Genomic DNA, 23,481 nt, shown 5'->3' on the forward strand with positions numbered 1-23,481 from the left:
TCTTTGGGTTTGACGTTTCCATCAGCACATGGGAAAAATCTACCCTAATTGACATCTCAGTATCTTTACTTGAAATCACTGTTGGTAAATTCTTATCAAAAGATATTTCATTATCAATAAACCATGTGTGCCTTAGGTTAGCACAGGGTAACTGAATCTTGTAATGTTCTAGCACTTACTTCCAAATTTTACTAATCCTTCAAATCCGTTATTCAAATGAAATTTAACAGGAAAGTCCAAGCTATAAACAGAGCTGCTGTTGGAAGAGAGCAAGGTGAGAGCACTGGTCTTTCCTATGATGAAAGGCAGCTGGTGCTAAAGGACTCTTAGAAATGGTCTTTGATAGTGTGAACATGGCTGCACACTCCCATTTAGGGTCAAGTAAGTGTCAAAATGTCAAAAGAATTACCTAACCTTTCAAAGACACAATCCTGTAACATCACGTAATTGTAAACTATGTATGGCGTCCTTATATATGGCTTATGTAACATGGTGTAGAATACAGATTTCTTTGGAGTTGAGCACATTCCTGATTCATTAGCTGTTACTTCTTCATTTATAAAGAATCCTTCAAGCTCTAAAATCGGTGCATTTTACTTCGTCTCCTTCTGCCACCTTTAATGTTGAGTGCCTTAGCAAAAAATGCCACCAACCAACTTTTGACCCATAACAATCCCCACAAGTAATTTATAAGCTATTTCTGAACAAGAGTTCAATCATTCTGAGAACTGACCTTTCTCTATACTGCCTGCTTCTATCGATTTTTAAACAAGGACCCACTTGAGTTAAAATAGATCCTATGAAGATGCTGTCCTCTTCTCCCTTGGAATTCAGGACAAAGGGTGTGAGGGGATGACCAGGCAGCTTGAACGGAGGGCAACAGTAAGGTACTGGGTGTCACCATCACTGGGTGTGTAGTAGGTACTTGATAAATACATAGTGAATTGAATGTATTTTTTTCCTTTATCCTTTTAGCCTGTCTTATCCATTTATTTGAAGCTTAACAGTGGATGATGGTGGTAAGCAGTACTAGCAGCTAAAACCTCAGCAGCTTACAGAAAGCCTCCCCGCCAGTCCTACCCTATGATATGAGCTAAGGCAGGGGCTGCTGGCCCACAGAACCATTCGTACACAGCCCCCTTTTGTTTCTATTTTCTACCACGTTAATACTGGAGCTCTCACTTACAGACTAAGACAAAATACTGTAGAGAAGACCAAAATGACATGACAAATCTGAGTAATATCTACTAAAATATGCATGCTTTACACAAAGAATGTACTTTTCAAAAGTATTCCTGGAATATTTAAAAAATTGAGACAATAAACTCCCCAAGGCAGATATAATACACATAACATTCTCTGATTGTGGTGCCATAAAAATAAAAATTAAAAGGATCAGAAAACAAAACCACTACCCAAACAAAAAAATCTCATCATTTGGGGAAAAAACAAAACAAAACAAAAAAAGCAAAGGTAAAAGCCTTTTGCAATACAACTTTTGGGTTAAAGAATAAAAACTGAAATTTTAGAACATCTAACATAAAATGACAACATGACATGTGATTGAGCTTAAGTAGTGATCAGAATTAAGTCCACACTTTAAATCTCATATTACTAATTAAGAAGAAATAAAAATGAATGAAGTGCTAACTCAAGGAGTTGGGGAAAAAACAACAAAATAAGCTAAAGAAAGAAAAAAGGAAATGTATTAAAATGGAAATCAATTAATTGGAAAACAGAAAAATTATAGAATGGAGACATTCAAGGCATACTACTTTGGGGGAAACAAACAAAAAAAACACAATAAATTATACGTTAACTGTTACCTGTCTTAAGTAAATAAGGTTAACTGTTAAGCCGTCTTAAGTAAATAAGGTTAACTGTTAACTGTCTTAAGTAAATAAGGGAGCAAGCATAATACATAATAAGGGGGAAAAGTCTATGCACAGAAGAGGAAGAGGTAACTTTGCTCAGTTCTAGATAAATACATTTGAAAACCTGGATGAAATGGATGGTTTACGATCCCAGCTAAAATATAAAACTGTACAGACCATTACCACAGAAGATTCCAAAAAAGTTGTCAGAGCTACTTGCCAAACATCCTTCAGACCCTGATAACTTTACGGATTTTTTTTTTTTTAATAAATTTTATTGGGGAATATTGGGAGACAGTGTGTTTCTCCAGGGCCCATCAGCTCCAAGTCGTTGCCCTTCAATCTAGTTGTGGAGGGAGCAGCTCAGCTCCAAGTCCAGTTGCCCTTTGCAATTTTTAGTTGCAGGGGGCGCAGCCCACCATCCCTGTGGGAATTAAACCGGCAATCTTGTTGTTGAGAGCTTGCCCTCCAACCAAATGAGCCATCTGGCTGCCCCTCCGGAAGCTCAGCGGCAGCTCGTTGTTTTCAATCTAGTTGTGGAGGGTGCAGCTCACTGGCCCATGTGGGAATCAAACCAGCAACCTTGTTGTTCAGAGCTGGTGCTCTAACCAATTAAGCCATCTGGCCATCCCTTTACTGAAATTTTAATAAACAAATATTTAAATGCTATTTAAATTGCTCTAGAGCATAGGAAAATGAGGGAAGTTTCCAGATTCATAAGCATCAAATTAATTAAACAAAGAGAGAGCAAGCGCGCGCACACACACACACAACTAATCTCACTGATGAAAATATCCTAAATAAAATATGAAAGTCTAGCAATATATTAAAATGAAAAATACACATGGCCAAGTAGAGTTTATTTCAAGAATGCAAGGATGGTTTCAAATTATAAAATACATTAATGTAATTCATATTAAAATATCAAAGGAGAAAAATCATACGATCATCTCCATAGATAAAAAGGAATGTGATAAAATTCAACCTGCATTGTTGGTTAAATGTTATTACTATTATTTTTTAAATAGGGACCAATGGATATTCCTTAACATGATTAAATATATCTATCTCAACCCAATTCATTGTAGCCAATATATTTAACATTATTCTAGATGAACCAGACAATGCAATTAGACATAAAGAGGTATGTGAATTGCAAGACATGACTGTAACTGGAAAACAAAAAAATTAACTGAAATACTATTATAAACTCTAAGAAAATGTAAGTCTGGTAGCTGGGTAGATAATTAACCTAAGTAAATAATTAGCCTTCATGTATACCAAAATCAAACTAAATCATAAACAGAAAAGACTTCATTAATAACTACAAAAATGAAATTTCTAAGAATAAACTCTTGAAGATATCTGGAAAGTAAAATGTAAAGCATATTAAAAAGGAAACAAAATTTGAACAAATGTGCACCATTTTTAGATAGTGCACCATGATTTAAACCGAAGCTTTAACATGATGTCAAATATCCCTAAGTTAATTTATAAAAGTAAAACCGTCCCCCCAAATAAAAGTACCACGGGATTTGTTTTGTGGAACTCAACAAATTGATTCTAAAGTGCAAATGGAAAAAATATGCAAGAATATTTGAAAATTAGTTATTAAAAGTGTAGGACTGGTACAAAAAAAAGAAAGGCAGGTCAACTGAATAGAATTTGAGCCTAGAGACATATTCAAGCAATATGAAAATTTACTGTATAATAAAAGGGTCATTTGAAATAGTAAGGAAAAGATGGATTTATTTAATAAACAGAAAAGACTTCATTAATAATTACAAAAATGAAGTTTCTAAGAACAAACTCTTGAAGATATCTAGAATAACCTGGGGGGAAACTAGGATAACGGGGGGGCGGGGGGGGAGGTAGAGACTTAAATTCAGGATAAATGATTTAAATGTGAAAAATGGAATAGAAATACCTAAATTTACTTTTAATATTCAAACCCTGATACATTTTTTTCCCCTTGAAAAAAAGACACAGAAAAAGTACACATAGTATGTTAAAATTTGTGTTACTGTATATGGCATTTATGTATGTGCATACATTTATGTATCTATATGGTATTTCTAGAGGGGTATAAAAGAATCTAGTTATTGGTATCTGTCTCTTTGAAAGGGAACTAAAAGATAGGTGTCAGGGGTAGGAGAGACTTTTTACTGTTTGAACCAGGACGATTTATTAATTTTAAAAAAAATAAAATAAAACACATGCCAGGAAACAAAACCAAAAAACCTACCCATGGTAGTATATTCTATAAGGGTTTGAAATGCATCTGAAAATAACATAAAAGGAGAACTGATTGAGTTACTGCATCTTTGAAGATACATCAATCAGAGGTAGTTTTTTCAAAGGCAAAATAATATTCAGGTTCTTAGGGATTCTTGTCCAGTACTGGTATAAGCTACTAATTTACTATAAAGTAGTTAAGGAAGAACATCCCCTCCTTTAATTTTTCTCCTAGACAAACTGCGTATTTTATGGCCTGAACTTGTATATGCACCAAAATGAAACAAAAATAAAGAGCAACTTTGATTTAAAAAGTACCTCAAGGCAATACAAAAAAAGTCATTTTAATTTTTGATACATATTAAAACATTTCAGTCAGTTCTTCCTGACAGCATAACAGGACAAATACACAAGACCTCAAACATGCTTTAAAATGACATTCAGCAAAGTATTTAAAATTTAATAAATAGCAATAATCACACACAAATACATTTTTCATACTCAATCATTAAGCTACTAAAAGACAGCTAAAGAATAAATAAACAGGAATTGACAATAAAAATAATATGTGGGGTTTGCAAATCACTCTACTTACTTAAAACAGGGGGGTGATCTGTATGATTTCTTAATTTGTTTTTCAACATGTAGTATGATCCCCCCCATGAATAAAATATATTGAAAAAGTCACTTTCTTACAACAATGCAGTCTTTAAATACAACAAATAAATATAAAACCAGCAAAGCAATTTCAAGTTGTAATAAAAATGTCCCCCTCACTCCCAAAAAGCTATGGAAATATATAGTTACTGTGGTAGCAAATAATAGTATTTAAAGTGATAGTGCTTGTGCACTAAACTCATCTGAGACCTTGATATGATTTTAGTGCAAATCCCTAGGGTCCAATGCAAGCATAACCCTACATCAGGGAAAGACATTACCAGTTGGAACTTATCTTGTACAATTTTTTGTACACATTTTATAAAGTTCAAGATTTAATGCATAGTAAAATATCTTCATCCGCTTAGATCTGTCCCTAAATAAAGATGAAAACGGAAATGCCTTGGGATTTTACCATTTGGTTTGTACCATATTAGAGTATTAAAGTTAATATTAGAAAATCTATAAAAGAGTTTTGTTTTTGCCATTCATTTTTCTAACTATCTAAATTTCACATCACTGCATGTTAAACATAAGAGAAAAATTTTTAGACACGTTTTTTTTCCCTTTGATAAGCTCTTATGATGAAATCCAATAATATTTAGACAAATGTTACACAAATAAAAACACAGGTGAGTATAAGGGCTTTTTTCCTTGGGAATACAGTAACGACCTTAACAGCTAGTCTAGTTACAAGATGTACTGGCAAAAGCATAACGAGTTCAATTAAAAGAAGATATTTTGTACAAACAAACGTTAACACAGGATAGATAAACTGACAGTCAAATGAGTTTCAGCAGCCATATTTCTACTGTAAACGACAGTACCAGGATGAAAACAATTAGAAACAAATGGAAGAAAATTACTGAACAATATGAATACATAACGCATTTTTAGCTGATAAAATAGCAAACTCTAAAAGTTCATAGAGTTAACAAATTGTTTAATTTAACCATGCAGGCTAATATATAATAAGAAATCACCCTGCATCTTTTTTTCTTTGTAAATTAAAACTAGTTTAATTGTAAAGTTACAAAACAATGAATGGATATTGCTCCAACTTGTACACAATCTCCCTTATGTGATCCGTACCTAACAAAGTAACAAAGCCTCGTCATCGCTCGTTTCATTTTTCAGTGTTGCTTCTAAGCAAGTGTCCGGTATCTGGGCAGTGTGGACAATGCCACAGCGCTCACAGGGGCCATCTCGATGACCTGGTCTCACTCCAGGGTTTGTTGCACTATATGGTTGTCTAAAGCCTTGTCCCTGATCTGAAGCAAGATCAAGAAGAGGTCTAGAACAGTCATTCGCATCCAAGTCTGAAGCTCCATCAGAAACTGGAATTAGCATTTCAACATCATCATCTTCTTCTCTTCCACTGACCCCATTATCAAGTTGTCTCAAAGGACTCTGGTTCTGATTTACTGAGCTCGATCGCCCTAATGTGAAACGTACCCATCGCAGCCCCTGAGTCATGCGACTTAGTGCACTTGTGAGCTGGTGACGTGCTGGACTCACACTTGGGGGTTCCACACTGGTCCCCTCCCTTCCATTATCTGTGTGACTGGCTCGGGTACTCGGAGTTGAGGAACTTCCACTTGCTCCCACTGAAGCTTCTACTGCTGTTGTGGGAGGGACTTTTTGGGGCAAAGGAGCTGCAACCCCACCAGATGCTCCTGCTGTATCCCTTCTCTCATTTTCTGTGTCTGTGTCGTCAGACTCCACGGAAAACAAACTTCTGTGAGTGTGATTTCTTTCAGGTTCTCTGCTGGTATTCTGACTAGGGACAACCTCATCTCCATCTGCTGAGACCAAAGCCAATGACCCTGAATGACGTGATCTTGCAAAATTAAAAATACGATTCCAAATGTTGCTGGATCTGCCTGCCATAGGAAGCCTGATTGAAGTAAATCCAAGCTGAGATCGGACAGCTAGCCTCAGGTTTTCCAAAACAGAAGCCTACAAACAGAAGAAGAGATCTTTAAGATACCTAACAATGAAGTACCAAGATGGAAAACACCCTTCTAATGAGAATGTGTTATAGCTAAGAAGTCTGTTGCTCATTGTTAGGATCTATGGAGGATGAATAAAGTTTTCTTACATATACAGGTTCAAACTACCACAGTATCTAATCTATAACTGGAACCACTGTTCACTGTGTTAAAGATGATCTTGCCATTTCATTTTTTATATGCAACTTTAAAGTAGCATTTAATAGCGATTATAACAGCTATTCTATTCCAAAACTTCACATAGTGATCCATTCCTAAAAGTGCACCAAAGTTGGATAATAGAATCTCCACAACTCACTAAATGACCTAAAGCAGTGTGAAAACTAGGCCCTTTACTTGTTTTTTGTTTGATTGCTTGTTTGTTTTAACATAGAACAAGTTATACTTATACTTGATTTACAAGGTTGATCCTTTCTAAAATATGTGAAAATTATATTTGGTTCCCAAGGATCTGTTGTATAAATGGAGACTGAAGATTTGTAAAGAAAGGAATTAATATATTTGTTACACAGCATAGAGAGTAATAAATACAGGAATTAATATATTTATAATACAGCACAGGAAACAAAAAAGCTACAGAAATTAATGTGTTTATAGCATTATGCAATGGTATCTGAGAACTTCCTAATCTTTAAAAATTAAGTTTTATTTTCTTCAGCTTAGTATTAAGCATAAATTATATCCTTACTCTTTGAAAATCGGTGATTTTTAATTAGTACAGATGGGAGTGATTTAATTAGTACATGTTGTTCAATCGAAAGGAATGAATGAATTTACGGATTACTTAAAATGAAAACAAACCTACAGCATTTATATAAAACAGTGTTTAAGCTCCATCTAGTGGTTAATAAAAAGGAGTATTCAAACTTGGACAAACACAGCTTTCATCAATCTGGCATTTAGTACGGAAAATACAGTATTTCCAGGAAATAATGGAGAGCTGACATATTCCCTTTCAAATGATGATACAGTTTTTCTCTGCCAAAATGAATGGCAGTTTTTGTCTGCCAAAATGAATTTCTATTGCCTTTCCTCTCACAGGAAAAAAAAAAAAGGATGAAAATAAGGAAGATGTGATAGCGTTATGTTCTCCATCTCTCTTTGTGACTGGTATTAAAATTTATTTCCATAGAGGTCTTTCAAACATAACCCCAGGAATTTAATTCACAGAAAGCTAAGAAGCCACTACCATAGGAATATTTCATGGTCTCGCCTTAATAAAGCACAGATTGTCAGTAAGAAATTTGGATATCAGCACACACAGATTTGCTATACAAATGAGTAAAATATTTCACCAATTAAGAAGTACCTAACTATATATATATAAAAAAAGGTAGTCACTTCCCTAATGAACTTCTCCACAGAAGTGGTCCTCACCATTCAACATGCAAGTTCTAAGGCTTCGTGTGAGCACTACATGGTTACATACAGCAATGAACAAGGGACTCCTCACATATCCTTGACTTTTGTGCAGCTACTACCCATGCAGACCCACAAAGCCTTTAGCACACATTAGTGCTGATTTTAACATTAGTCTGTCACAGCGAGGTAAAGCTCTCCACTTAATCTGTTAAAAGCATTTCTATTTTAAATGAGATGGTAATTAAGGAGATTTTTTTTTTTAATAACTGCTATGGAAATTTTGTAATTTATTACCAAAATTTTCAAATTTGGGAATTTGACACCTCATTAACTGAATAAAATCTAGCTTGTTGTTCAAAAACATTTTATTTTAAAACACTGTTGAAACAGAATTCCCTTATAAGGGTAAATTATAACCCTAGAGAATGGTAGAATATGAAGTAAATCACCCCAAGGGAGGTGTGACTTTACCTTCTACTTCGGGGATGTGATCTTAGCCCTTGGAATGGCACCTATGCTAGAAATGTCATTGCCTGAAGCCTTGGGCCAGCCAGATAGTGAAACTGTGCCTTAGGAAAGCTCTGTTTCATCCCAACAATGTGATACAGGGTGGAGGCTTTGGGTCATCAGTATTGGTTAGTCTCTGGATGGCCTAGAGACTGAGATCAGCATGCGTGCAATTAATCATGCCTGTATGGACGGAGCTCCAATAAAATCTCTGGACACTGAGTCCCGGGTGAGCTTCCCTGGTTGGCAGTATTTCTTACATACTACCATGCATCTGTGTTGCGAGTAATACTGTCCTGACTTTACCGGCAGAGGACAATTGTTTGGTACCCTCCTGAACTCTGTACTATGTGTTTCTTCCCCTGGCTGATTTAATCTGGGTCCTTTGAGTTCTGAGTCCTTCTAGTAAGTCAGCAAACCTGAGGATGGTTTTGGGAAACCCTGAACGTGTAATTGGTGTTAGAAATGAGGGCTGTCTTGTGTGGACTGTACTCGTTCTAACTCTGCAGCTGGCTAAACTCTTGAAGGTAGCCTCGAGACACAGGGGTGGCAGGTGGTACATGGTGGACTAAGTGGATGGAATTGACACACCTTGTCTGATTTCCTACCTAAAAGGAAGTATTCCCCATGGCAGGGCCAACAGTATACAGAAGCCACAATTTAGGTTTTTCCTCTTTTGCACACAAAATTCCAACCAGTGGAACTTCTGAATTATTTACTTAGCAAATTATATCCAGAGAAATGTTTTAAAACTACAATTTATCACCAAAGATTTCTAAAAGATGCAAATAAGGTAATCAGAAATCTCATTTACCAGAAATGAAATGGTCTTCTATTTTGAACAGAATTAAATCACTGGAAAACAATGTTTATCAATTTGTCTTAATTTTAATACCGGGAGCAATTTTTATAAATATTTCTGGATGCATGTATATTTTAAATGTGTAAATCCTTATAAGCCTTGGCACAATTTTCAGCATTGAAAACGAAATTTAAAAAAAATCGCTAACAGGGCAGGGTGAAAAAGGTGAAGGCATTAAGAAATACAAATTGAGAGTTAATACAATATGGAGAATATAATCAACAATATTGTAAAGATCATGTAAAGTGCCAGATGGGCAGTGAACTTATCAGGGGGATCACGTCATGGACTGTGTAGATGCCTGCCCAATGCACTATACACCTAAAGCTGAAGTAGAATAATACTGAATGTCAACTATAACTAAATATACATGTATATACAGTCGCAGGATGTGGAGTAGAACATAAGGAAGATAGTCAATGGTATTGTAACAGCTATATAAGAGGTCAGAAGGGGTAGCAGATTGGGGGCTTGGTTATCACTTTATGAGAGGTTTAAATGTCTATTACGTTGCTTTGTACACCTGAAACTAATAAAAAATAAATTAAAAAAAATATTCCTCTTAAACAAAAAATCGCTAACAGAAATCTAAAGAATTTGAAACATTAATAAAGAATAAGTTACTATTTAAAGAAAATGGTATGAATTCTTAAATACTGTAAAATCCAGCTGTGAAAACATTTTCCTGTAAGTCAGGTGGAAATGTTAACTTCATTTCAATTACCGTTATTTATAGTTGGTTATTCTAGCATGTTACTAATATGTTACTAGAATATTAATTTTAAATTCTTAAATCTTTTAAGTATTCAGTTGAAGTAGAAAATAATCTGGAAAACTTTACGTTTGGTTTTAATGCACTAAATTACCCTAAACAGTGAAATGCTTAAGAACCACATAACCAAATCAGAAGAATGAAAACTATACTTTTGTACTTTGTGGTATTTGTTAAAATACAATGAAACAATTATAATTTCAAATCCTCCATATATTTAATCCTTGACTTCACTGCAAAAATTCTGAGACAGTCAAGGGTCCTTTACCATACAGACAAGTACAGATTTCATTTTAAGAGATACTAAGACAGAAATCATGAGTTGCAACATACCTGATTAGGTGAACAAACAGGAAAATCTTCAACTGGTGGAATTAAACCCTGAGCAATCAATTGTCCATATGAAGGAGGAGCTTCTCTTCTTAACAGTTCTGCTTCCACTCTCGACAATTGTGTTTCAAATGATCTTTTGAAGAAACAAGGAGATAAAAAGGGTTTAAAAAAGGTAAGCCAAAGGAATTTTTTTTATTACAAATAATTAAAACAACATGAATCTTAATATATTTGATAATTTTAAAAGCTTAGTCAACCAAAATTTACTGATATCTATACTACGCCTACACTGAGAATACAGAGATGAAGCAGTATGTTCTCATGGAGAGTTACACTAGAACCTGGATCATTAAGTTTTAATAAATTAAAAATCCCTATAAAAGGTAAAGGTACTAGCTCTTTAAATCCCTAAGAACATAGGGAGGTTGAGGCTTTAGGCAAACGTATTGAAAGTTCTTAGAAGATACGTTATTCATCAAGTTCAACAAATTTATTTTTCACGTAAGGAAAGGAGTGAAATACGTCACCAATACACCTTCTGGAGTAACCAGTTCTTGAACTCAAGACACCTGACTCTTCACTGTGCTCTTATGGGGTAATGTAGTAAAAAGTTTTCTGGCCATTTACACTTGCCCAAAGAAAAGATGCAGCATGGTTACTGTGATACTGTGCATCTGTGTGCACCTATTATCTTAGCTGTCAGTACGTGCAGTTCTTTGTTGAATCTATTAGTTGTAACTCTCCTGGGACTAAGGGTCATTGTCTCCACATTACTTCGTAGGGGGACCTCTCTGCCATCAGCTTCTCTAAGGTGCAGTCTCTCCACCACGTGGAAGACGATTCCCCCCAAGGACACCCTTTAATGTTTAACCTTTTATTACTTCAGAACTCTTGTCATGTGGCTCTCACAGAGCTCCACATAACACTGGCTTTGTGTTCGGTCTTATTTTCTATTACCGTGTTTCCCCGAAAATAAGACCTAGCCGGACAATCAGCTCTAATGCGTCTTTTGGAGCAAAAATTAATATAAGACCTGGTCTTATTTTATTATAAGATCCGGTCTTATTATTATAAGACCGGGTATAATATAATAGAATATACCAGTCTTTAATATAACATAACACAAGGTCTTATATTAATTTTTGCTTCAAAAGACGCATTAGAGCTGACTGGCTGGCTAGGTCTTATTTTTGGGAAACATGGTAGTTCTTTACACGTATCTTAGCTCTGGACAACCATGTGCTTACTCTTTGAGTAGTGCTGGCATTCCTACTTCTATTAGGTGCAAAAGTAATTGTGGTTTTTGCAATTATTTTTAACCTTTTAAACCACAATTAGTTTTGCACCAACCTAATACGTGTTTTCCCAGGTTATTTTTCCAACTATAATACCTTTTCCCTATCTATATTCTACTCAGAGATTTCAAATGGCACTTGTTCAATGAAAGCCTTTCCATATTCTCCCTATCAGGTTAGGTCTCTTTTGACTTTTATACCACTTTGTTTTATAGTTCTTAACAACATTTAAATTTTCTGTCATCCTATTCCACCCACTGATTCCTTCCAACTGTAAACTGTCTGAAATGATCTTATTTATTTTTTCTATTCATCTGTATAGTGCTTCGAACATAGTAGGTTCCTAAATATCTGAAATAATTGAATTAATATTTATAAAAACACAGGTTAAAAAAACTACAACCAAGAGCTACAGCTTCCAAAATTCCTACAAAACAGATTAATCTGAAAACAGGAACTGGTAAATACAGATTGGCTGTTCTCTCACCTCATAACTCTTAAATATTCATCTGTTTTCTAATGTGTTTATTAGCCTTTTCAGTCTTCGGCTTTTCACGCTAAGTTTGTAAAGCACAAACAATATCTATTTCTAAAATAATATGAAACAAAACGCTCCTGCTAATCACACAAAAGTGCTTGTTGCGAATAGCTGGGCCATGCCTTTCTTGCAGAGAGCATAACCAACACAGGCTTGTCCCGATACTGACCTGCGTTCAAACATTCTCAGAGAGTAAAGCTTACAGGTACAGCCCAGTGCAATGACGAGCAGCAGGCCACAGATAAGGCTCCCTATGACGGCTGCAGTGATGACTCTGGTGGGCACGATCACTGGGCAGTTCTCCTCATCGCTGCCATCACCGCAGTCATCCTGAGAATCACACACCCAGCTTTCAAACACGCAGCGATTGTTTTTACAATGAAAATTTCCAGGCTGGCAGAAAAAGCAGTTCTTTTCGTCAGAGCCATTTGGGCAATGATTCTGGTAGTTGCAGCGATCAGAACGAGGATAACACACACCATTTCGGGAACACGGGAATTCTTCCTTTTGGCACATGGTACAGTTGATTTCATCCCTTCCATTTGGGCAATGCCAATACCCATCACAGCGCTGCTGCTCAGTGTAACACCCCCAGTTACCCCCACAGGGTATTTCCCATGGCAAACAGAAGCCATCTACTTGGTAAGTAGCATTAAATCCCCTTGCAGCATTCACTTTATCTGCACAAAAATGTACCCTTATCTGTCCAGAGGAAGAAACAACTGTAAGAGGTGCATGAGAATCAAAGGCAGTTAACACACGCAAAAGCTTGTGTGGATTCTCCTCCAATCCATCATATATTTTGACATAATCACCATAGCCAGTACCATCAAGTTTAAAGTCGGTGAAACGTAAAATGACTTTACGATGATCACCAGTGTCTATTAACCAGGTGCAATTGCTTCCAGGAGGATAAAAGTCTGGATAATTGGGAGAATTAAAAGTACCATAAAAATATTTTAACCACTGCCCACAAGTTGGCACATCACAATCTATCTCATCCCCTAGGTCCAGGCAGTCAATGTTTCCGTCACATTTTAAAGATTCGGGGAGGCAAGTGTAAACTTTGGTAAACCGAGATAGACACTGGAACTGGTTGTAAGCACAGGGTTGAAAAGGTGCAGATGTTGGAGGATTAGCTTCTTTTGCACAGATCTCTTCATCAGAACTATCTCCACATTCATCCATGTTATTGCATCTCCAGGCTTCTGGTATACACTTTCCATTTCCACAACGAAACTGATCACAAGCACAGCTGGGTTCCTCAGATTTCCCTGGGAGGCCACCGGGAGGAAGGAGATGAAGAGATAAGGAGAAAAAAACATACTCTTTAAATGATGTATAACAGCAAGTAATATTTTTATAACAAATGTTCATTAAGCCTAAGTGAAAGGATTTAAAAATTTTTGTTTTAAAAAATAGGTTAAATTCTAATGGCAAATTAATATTGACTTACTGATTACTCAACAAATCCATTTGCTAAACACTTATGATTTGTTCCATAAAGGTCTCTGTGGTTTGATCTAAAAAGAAATCAATTTTGTTTTTGCAGAGCTATTGTACTGCAGAACATCTACTAAAGTGATGTAAGATACATGAATGAGTCAACAGGATAGATTGCCTAAGAATTTTAAATAACCTGTTGCGTAAACATTAAAATAAGGCATTTTGAAATAAAGAAAAATTCATTCACAGTAATCACCTTTTCAAATCCCATTTTTTCATAATCTTTTCTAGTTCTTATTTATATAAATACATTCACAATATTGTTTATATATATATACATACACAGTATTTTGCTATGTATATCATAGCTTACTTTGCAGGCCCGTTTTATTCAAATATTTGCTAAGATAATAAGGTTAACTTTACACTGTTAGTTTCATGTAATCGTAACACAGTACTTCCGCTTTATCATTTCTATTGTTTCAACATAACTGCAAAATATTGCATGAATCTGAGCTAAAGGTATAAATTTATTCATCAAACTAGTAGAGGTAAGGAGACAGAAAAAAACTGAAATGCTTATAGAATTCTAATTATGTAGTGTACCATCCTAAATATAAAACCATAACGGGTAGGGAAAGAAAAGCAAACATTAGATCCCAATAGTCCCCAAATTGACAACATTAGGCCAATGATCATTTCTCCATTAACAAGTAACTTGTTTATTGGTAAATAGGTGACAGAAAATGTACTTCAGAGCCTAAATATTACAAAGACTGTGTTTTTAAGAAAAAAGAGAAAAAGCAGTATATGTTTGCTAAAGGAGACCATGTAATTTCAGATGTAAAACTATTTTCCGGAAAAAAAAAATACATAACTCTAATAATCTGAGTTATTCACATTTGTATGATCTGGTCACTCTTCTTGGATAAAGTCCAAGACTAGCAAAAAAAAAAAAAAAAGACTTTTGATACTACAAACTATGACGGTGAAACTAAGTTATGTCTTTTTGTAAAGACAATGGTAATTCAGAAACACAAAAATATATGTGTAACTTTCAGGATATGAGTAAGCACCTGAGGGAGAAACAGTTCTTTTAAACTAAACGTATTTGAAATATTTAAAAAGAAAATTAGCCTTAGTTTATGAAATTAATCATTTTATTAGAATTATACAAAACAAAACTTTTTAAGATCTAGTTCCAGGGCACCTGAACCTTTATCTTCTAATTCCTCAATCACAGAGCTGCCTCCAGAACTTAGTCATAATTAAATGACAGTATTTAGAAGATTAGCCCCGAAGTGACTGAGAAGTTAATATTATAGCATTCTGTTCACTATCTTCCTTCTTATTAAAAACATACCTGAAAAGTAGGCCAGTCTGAAACCCTTCCTAGAGATACTGTCATCGGAATGGAACCTGATCCAGATGTGGTCTTGTGAAGAAATATATGGTGGTGGAATCGTGGAACCACAAGCTCGATAACTTTCAATATTCTTGTATGTTTCTATCGTCAACCAGTCCAAACTGCATCTTCTGGACCCTTGAATATCAAAATCCTGAAAACTACAAATAAAATCAGAAAAGGCTATTAGAAAGGGTAATTTTGGAAAAAAATTATCATCATAATACAACGTAACTGAGGGCTTTATTATAAGCCTCCATGTATTTATTGACTCTCCTGGGATTTTCAGATATATGCACAACCCTATGACCAGCAAATAATAACACTGCTGCTGTGTTCCTAATATCTGTATCTCTGCCCCAGATTCCAGAGTAACACTGCTTTACAAGTAATGTCAGATTATAAAATAATGCTGAAAAACAGGTGACCCTTGGCACCTTTTCCTTTTTCTTCTCTGTATATGAATGTGTTTAGGAAAGACCACTAATTCAAAACACCCTAAACTGTGTTTGAACTCAAAACAACACTCTATATAATCTCATGAACTGAGGCACACAGAAAAGGCCAGCTTTCTTTTACATTAGATGGGTTCATTTGCTTGTTTAGTGAAAAGTTTGTAGTTTACATTTTCAGGAAAGCAAATAGAACAAATCTGAGCAAAGTAATTAAAAGAAAAAAAATTAAAAATGAACAAAAATTTTTCAGTGTAAAGTCCTAGCATTTGAAAAACTTTTCTTACATAAGTTACTGTATTACTAAACATTGTCTTGTAGTTCATCAAATATGGACCTGAGTAAAGGGCAAACAAGTCAAGTAAATAAAAGCACATAGCCACTGCTATGAAAAAAGAGAAACCAAAATATCGTTTTCTAGTAACGTCTCACTAAACAGTGAAGATCTGACTTTACCGCCTTGCCTCCGCCTTACACTAAGTGATAATAAAGTTAATTATCCAAGGATTATCCTACCAGGATATTTCCTTTTCAAATATTCTGAATAACTTTAACAAAGGCTGATGTAGACAATTTGTTTCCAGTTTTCACTATTATGAATAATGCTTTAAAAAGTCCTTATACACATACCTCTCTCTATACATATGAGCAAGCATTTCTATAGGACATTTTTTTCTAGAAGTAGAATTGCTAGGTCAAAAGACACAATTCCACTTTAAATGTGACAGTGAGAAATGTTTATATCAACTCAGTTTCACCGAGTGTGTAGGAAATACCCCACAACTCGGGCAAAATGAGATATTCTGTATTCTAAAATATTTGTTGCCAATTAGGTGTACAAAATTATCGTTATTCTATTTTGCATTTCCTTATTTACTGAGATTGAAACTTGTTCCTATGTTTATTGGTTATTTCTATTTCTTTTCCTGTGAATTGCCTTTTTATATCCTTAATTCATTAAAATTTTTTCTTAATTTTTAAAGAGCTCTTTATAGTATAAACATGTACCTATTTGGAGTATTTCTGTTATAGAAGATAATATGTACAGCCACACACACACACACACACACACACACTCTCCCTCTCTCTCTGTCTCTAACAGTTGATATTGTCAGTCTTCTTAATTTTAGTCATTAGTGGGCATGAAATGACATCTCTCATTGTGGTTTTATGTGCACTTCCCTGAAGGCTAGTGATGTTCAACATCTTTTCATGGGCTTACTGGCTTCTTATTCTTATATCTTCTGTGAAGTGTCTGTTCAAGTCTTTTGCCCATTTAAAAAAACCTTTTCTTCTTGAGTTATAAAAGTTCCTTTTATATTCTTGATTGAAGTCCTTTGTTAGATATGTATATTCCTAATATTTTCTTCTAGCCTCTATAGATTACCTTTTCATTTTCTTAATGGTATCTTTTGATGAACATAAGTTTTTAATTTTAGTTTTGATGAAGCCTACATAATTTATTTTTCTTTTATGCTTAGTGCTTTTAGTGTCCTAAGATACCTGTGCCTACCCTAAAGATCACAAAGATATTCATAATGTCTTCTAATATTTTAGAGTTTTAATTTGATATTCATACCTAGGATTTATCTTGAATTAATTTTTGTGTGTTCTAAGAGATAGGTTGAGATTCTTATACTATTTTTTTTTCTATCATGCAATTAAATTACTGATTACCCTGAACTTGTGGAGGTTTGATTTTACACTTTGTTAGTGAGTTTGTTTAGCTTTGTCCTTAGTCTTAGGTGAACTCGTAATTTTAGGACACTGTCTTTACTTATAAAGTATGGCATCTTTAGGGTTTAATAAAAATCCCAAGGCATTTACCAAGCCCCTTGGACTCAGCAGGTTTCAAACTCTGAACTGTGCCCTGTGATGGACAGGACTCAAACCCCAAACTCTACCTCAGCTGCAGTGCACAGCAATTGAAATCCTTGCACAGCTTGTCCTACCAGGTTCCTTCTAGTCTCTCTTTAAGTATGCACAGTTCCGAGGTCGGCCAAGGATTTGAGAATTTATGTGCAGATATAAGGGCTTCTTACTTTGTGGTTCTCTCTTTTCCAGTGTTTGCCTTTTCAATTTCCAGCCACTCTGGCAGCCTCAACTCCATCCTCTGACACTTCCAGTCGAGACTGGCGATCTGCTTTAGTTCTAGTTACTTGATTCTGATGGACTGGGGAGCAGACAGGAAACAAACATCTCACCCAGTGTGGTTTCCTTCTTTCAAGGGTTGAATCCCCTCTGGTTTCTTCCAGCTTGATTACTCTTCAGAGCCTTCAAATTTTTTTTTTTTAAATTTTATCCAAAGTTGGTAACTGTTTATGGGAGGGCTAGTCCCATTAAAGCTAGGGAATCCCTTAATACACTTTTAATCCACTAAAATGTTTAAGATTCATGAAAGCTGGGACCTCGTATATATCCGTCTCTTGGTCCTTGGTGCTAAAATTAACTTCACTATTAATTCTGATTTTAAAATTTAACATATACATTATCAGGGTAAGAAAATTCCTTATCTATTAATTTTGTAAAACTATCTGGGTGTAGAATCTTATTTTGAATGTTGACTCAATTTCTTTAATGGCTATCGATTTAATCAGTTATCTAATTCTTCTTGAATCAATTTTGGTAATACACATTTTCTAGAAAATGATCCATTTCATCTAATTGCACAAAAGTATTAACAACCATTTATTATGTTCTCTTATGACCTTTTTAAAAGTATTTTTATTTTTCAATTACAGTTGACATACAATATTATATTAGTTTCAGGTATTCAATACAGTGATTGGATATTTATATAACTTATGAGGTGATCTCCCTGATAAATTCAGTACCCATCTGACACCATACATAGTTATTACAATACTACTGACTATATACCCCATGCTAAATGCTACATCCCATGAGTATTTTGTAACTACCAATTTGTACCTCCTAATCACCCATCCCCTCAATGCCCCTTTCCCCCGCAATCCAGAAAACACCAAAATGCTCTCTGTATCCATGAACTTGTTTTTATTTTTTAATTTATAATTTTTTTTTTTTTTTTTTTAGATTTTTTACTGGGGAAGGAGAACAGGACTTTATTGGGGAACAGTGTGTACTTCCAGGCCTTTTTTTTCCAAGTCAAGTTGTTGTCCTTTCAATCTTAATTGTGGAGGGCGCAGCTCAGCTCCAGGTCCAGTCGTTGCTAGTTGCAGGGGGCGCAGCTCACCATCCCTTGCGGGAGTCGAACTGGCAACCTTGTGGTTGAGAGGATGCACTCCAACCAACTGAGCCATCTGGGAGCTCAGCTCAGCGTGCCATGTTCAATCTTAGTTGCAGGGGGCGCTGCCCACCATCCCTTGCGGGACTTGGGGCATCGAACTGGCAACCTTGTGGTTGAGAGCCCACTGGCCCATGTGGGAATCGAACCGGCAGCCTTCGGAGTTAGGAGCATGGAGCTCCAACCACCTGAGTCACCGGGCCGGCCCTTGTTTTTATTTTTTGCTCATTTATCCTGTTCTCGAGATTCTATACATAAGTGAAATCCTATGACATTTGCCTTTCTCTGTCTTATTTCACTCAGCATAATACTCAAATCCACCCATGTTGTTGTAGGTGGCAAGATTTCATTCTTTTTATGGCTGAGTGATATTATATTGTATATATATACCACCTCTTCTTTATCTATTCATCCAGTGATGGACACTCAGATTAACTTAGTATCTTGGCTATTGTAAATAATGCTGCAATGAAAATAGATGCACATGTCGTTCCGAAGTAGTGTTTTGGGTTTCTTCGGATAAATATCCAAAAGTGGGATTACTAGGTCCTTCCCTGTCTCTTGTTATACCCTTTATTTTAAAGTCTATTTTGTCTGGTGTAACTGTTGCTACCCCAGCTTTTTTTCTTTTTTTTCGTTTCTATTTTCATAAAATATATTTTTCCATCCCTTCACTTTCAGTCTGTGTGTCTTTCAAACTGAAGTGACTCTCTTGTAGGCAGCATATGTAAGGGTTTTGTTTTTTTATCCATTCAGCTGCCCTAAGACTTCTGATTGGAGCATTTAATCCATTTACATTTGATTATTAATAGACTTGTAATTGATGCCATTTCATTTTTCATATTTTTGATGTCTTTTTTTTTCTTTTTAAAGAGATCCCTTTAACATTTCTTGTAATATTGGTTTGATGTTGGTGAACTCCTTTAGCTTTTCCTTTTCTGGGAAGCTCTTTTTCTGTCCTTCAGTTCTAAATGATAGTTTTGCTGGGTAGAGTAATCTTGGTTGTAGGTCCTTACTTTTCATCACTTTATTTCCTGCCATTCCCTTCTGGCCTGCAAAGTTTCTGTTGAGAAATCAACTGACAGTCACATGGGAGCTCCCTTGTAGCTAGCTAACAGCTTTTCTCTTGCTGCATTTAAGATTCTCAATTTGTTTTTTAACATTTGGAATTTTAATTATGATGTGTTTAGGTGTGGGCCTAGGTGTGTCTTTGGGTTATCTTGTCTGCGCTTCCTGGGCGTGTGCATCTATTTCCTTCACCAGATTAGGTAAGTTTTCTGCCATTATTTTTTCAAATAATGAGCAAATGCCTTGCTCTCTCTCTTCTCCTTCTGGTACCCCTATAACCTGGTACCAGAAATAACATTCTGGTACCCCTGAATGTTAGTATGCTTGATGTTGTCCTAGAGGTACCTTAAATTATCCACATTAAAAAAAATTTTTGTTGTTGTTGTTGTTCTGATTGGGTGTTTTCTGCTACCTTATTTTCCAAATTGCTGACGTGATCCTCTGCTTCATCAAATCTGCTCTTGATTCCCTCTAATGTATTCTTTATTCCAGTTACTTCATTTCTGAATGGTTCTTTTTTATGTTTTCTAACTCCATTTTTAATGTGTTTCCTATCTCTTTGCTGAAGTTTCACTAAGATCATGGAGCATCCTTATAACTAGTGTTTTGAACTCCACATCTAGTAGACTGCTGGTTTCCATTTTGTTTAGTTCTTTTTCTCCCCATTTTGTCTGCCTCCCTGTTTGTTTCTATGTGTTATGTAGAGCTATTATGTCTCTTGGTCTTGGTAGCATGGTCTTATGTAGTAGGTCTCTTGTGGGACCCAGTGGAGCAATCTCCTCGGTCACCTGAGCCAGGTGAGCACTGGCTGTAACTACAATGAAGGAGCTGTGGTGCAAGAGCTGACTCTAAGGAACAGGATTTATTTTAGCAGGGCTCTGGTGCCCGCCAAGTCTGCCCTTTCGGTGTGTCTTTTGTGAAGATTGTTGGGTGGAGCTCTGGTGTGGTCTGAAGATGGCCACTGGGTGTGTTGGTTCTGCGGCCTCTTGGAAAGGGCTCTGGTGTAGGCCAAGGTCAGCTGCTGCCTGTGCCCTGCCTGGGGCCACTTGTTATGAGCTACAATGTGATCTGCAGATGTTTGCTCCTTATACTGGGCTTGGAGGTGCCTGGAAAAGGCTAAGCTGAGAACTGGGGACAGCTGCTTCTAGTGTCAGTTTTGGGGCTGCTTAGCAAGAGGTTTGGGGCACACCAAAACCCAATGCTGCTTTTTGGGGGTTTGTGAACTTTTGAGATATTTTAGGAAAGTCTGCAGCATGAGCCAACACAGGCTGTTTGTACAGAAAAGCCACTGGTAGCGGCTTTGGATGGGCCTGCAAGTTGGGTGAGGTGGGGTCTCAGGGAATCATCAGGGTGAGGCAAAGTGGTGTTAACCAGGTTGATGGAGACTCATATATGGTGCCCACCTGCGTTTGCACCTTGGATTGGTGAAGACCTCAACAAAGAACAGTGGCTTCTGTGTGTACATCTGTCTGGGAGGAAGCTGGCCTTCCAGCCCTTGCAATGAAGCCAAACAATTCAGTTCCTCCCTGTATGTCCCTGGTGCCTTTTGAGCTGCTGCTGCAGTACTGGAGCTCGGAGCGAGTAAGTCTGTCAGCAAGTAAGTCTGTGCTGGGCCCTTTAAGAGGAGTATCTGGAACTGTAGCCTTTCTCCACCTCAATCATCCACAATCTCCGCTGGTTTTTACAGCCAAAAGTTGCAGGGACTTCTTTTCCTGGCACTGCAACCTTGGGCTGGGGAGCCTGGTGTTGGGCCGGGATCCCTCATTCCTCAGGAGGGACCTCCACAGCCAAGATACCACTCCTGAATTTTGACTGCCATACATGGGTATGGGACCAGTCCATTCCACATCTCTGCACCTCCTAACTGTCTTGAGGTGGCTTCTTCTGTGCGTCCTTAGTTACAGGACTTCTGTTCAGCTAGACTTCTGGTGATTCTCAATGATGGTTGTTCTACAGGTTACTTGTAATTTTGATGTGTTTGTGAGGAGGCAAGCACAGTGTTTGCGTACTCCTCTATCTTGACCAGAACTTCTCTAACAGTTTTAATGTAGCAAGTTTTACTTTTCAATAATACACTACTTAACCTCAATATACAGACAGCTTTATAGTTGTGAATATAGAGGACTGTGAGAAGAAATCTTTTCCTTGGCTTCTATATGACTTCTTTTCCATCCATCCATCTCCTCTTCTGCCTTTGAGCAAACCCAGGACATTTACACTTTTAACTTTGTGATACAGTCAGCTGACCTTTGAAAAAACCCCCTTATGACTTTTAAAATCTGTATTACTGTATTTTAATTATATATACTTCTACTCATTTATTTGACCTTTTCTCTTTTTTCTTTAGTTTTGCCTTAAGATTTGTCTATTTTCCCCAGTTTTTTTTTTCTATTAGATAGCTAGGTTTTGATTTATTGAATCATTGGGTTTTTTTTTTCTATTTTATTATATTCTGATCTTATCTTTATTATCTTTTACTTGAGATTTACCTGTGGTTCTAAATTCTTGAGTAAGTGCTGAGCTTATTTCCCATCTTACTAAATTTTAAATCAGTGCATTAAATTTTTCTGTCGGTACTTTTTCAGTATCTTCTAACAGTTTTAATCTGTAGTGCTTTCATTATGGAAACAAACATATCACTTAAAAATATTTTATGAGTTCCACTATGATTTCCATCTTTAATGCAGGAGTTAGTAACATATTTCCAAACATATGGGTTTTGTTATTTTTCCCCTCAGTTTTTTATTGTGGGTTTAATTTAACTGCATTGTGGTCAGAGAACACAAGCTGAATAATGAAAAGTCTTGGAAATGTGCTCAGAATTCCTTTGTCATTTAACACAAAAAAATTTTTACAAGTGTTCCACATGTCTTTGAAAACAATGTGTATTCATTTAAATAGGTATAAATATTACACACGTATATAAAACATGCTCCTACTGAATCAAGCTTGTTAATTTTACCAAATCTTCTATATCTTTATTTTTTCCTGTTTAATAAATTCTGATCAAAGGTATGTTTATAAACTTCCACTACAATTGTGGATTAGTCAAACTTGTTCACATTTTGCTTTGTATGTATTTTAGGCTGTGTTATTAGGTACACAAAGTTTACCACAATTATATTCTCCTGTAGTGGATTATTTCATTGTTACTAATATTTTGTGCCTTAAGCTCAATTATATCTGCTGTTAATCTTCCTACACTAGCTTTCTCTGGATTAATATTTATAAAACTTATTTTTTTCCATCTCTCTTTTTCAAACTTTCTGCATTAGTTTTATTTTAGGTATGTTATTATAAGCCCTTTATAGAGGGATCATACCAATCAACCAACCAATAAACCTGGTTGGATAATCTGTCTTTTAAAGGTTAAATTAGTTTTTTTTTATTGAATAGCC

The 23,481-nt window shown here is 35.9% G+C and overlaps 1 protein-coding gene across 2 annotated transcripts in view; it reads right to left on the reverse strand.

Annotated features, from left to right (window-relative positions):
- Positions 1–4,415: 4,415 nt before the first annotated feature.
- The window catches only part of LRP12 (LDL receptor related protein 12), a 67,613-nt gene continuing 48,547 nt past the window's right edge, over positions 4,416–23,481 (reverse strand). For both annotated transcript variants that reach the window (XM_033126675.1, XM_033126674.1), the window contains 4 exons: positions 15,257–15,459; positions 12,617–13,721; positions 10,615–10,747; positions 4,416–6,725 (listed from right to left, as the gene is read on the reverse strand). In XM_033126675.1, coding sequence (XP_032982566.1) covers positions 5,859–6,725; positions 10,615–10,747; positions 12,617–13,721; positions 15,257–15,459 — 2,308 coding nt within the window. In that variant the 3' untranslated portion in view covers positions 4,416–5,858. The remainder of the gene's footprint in view (positions 6,726–10,614; positions 10,748–12,616; positions 13,722–15,256; positions 15,460–23,481) is intronic.

The sequence above is a fragment of the Rhinolophus ferrumequinum genome, chromosome 14, assembly GCF_004115265.2.
Source record: "Rhinolophus ferrumequinum isolate MPI-CBG mRhiFer1 chromosome 14, mRhiFer1_v1.p, whole genome shotgun sequence".
Classification (NCBI taxonomy): Eukaryota; Metazoa; Chordata; class Mammalia; order Chiroptera; family Rhinolophidae; genus Rhinolophus; species Rhinolophus ferrumequinum.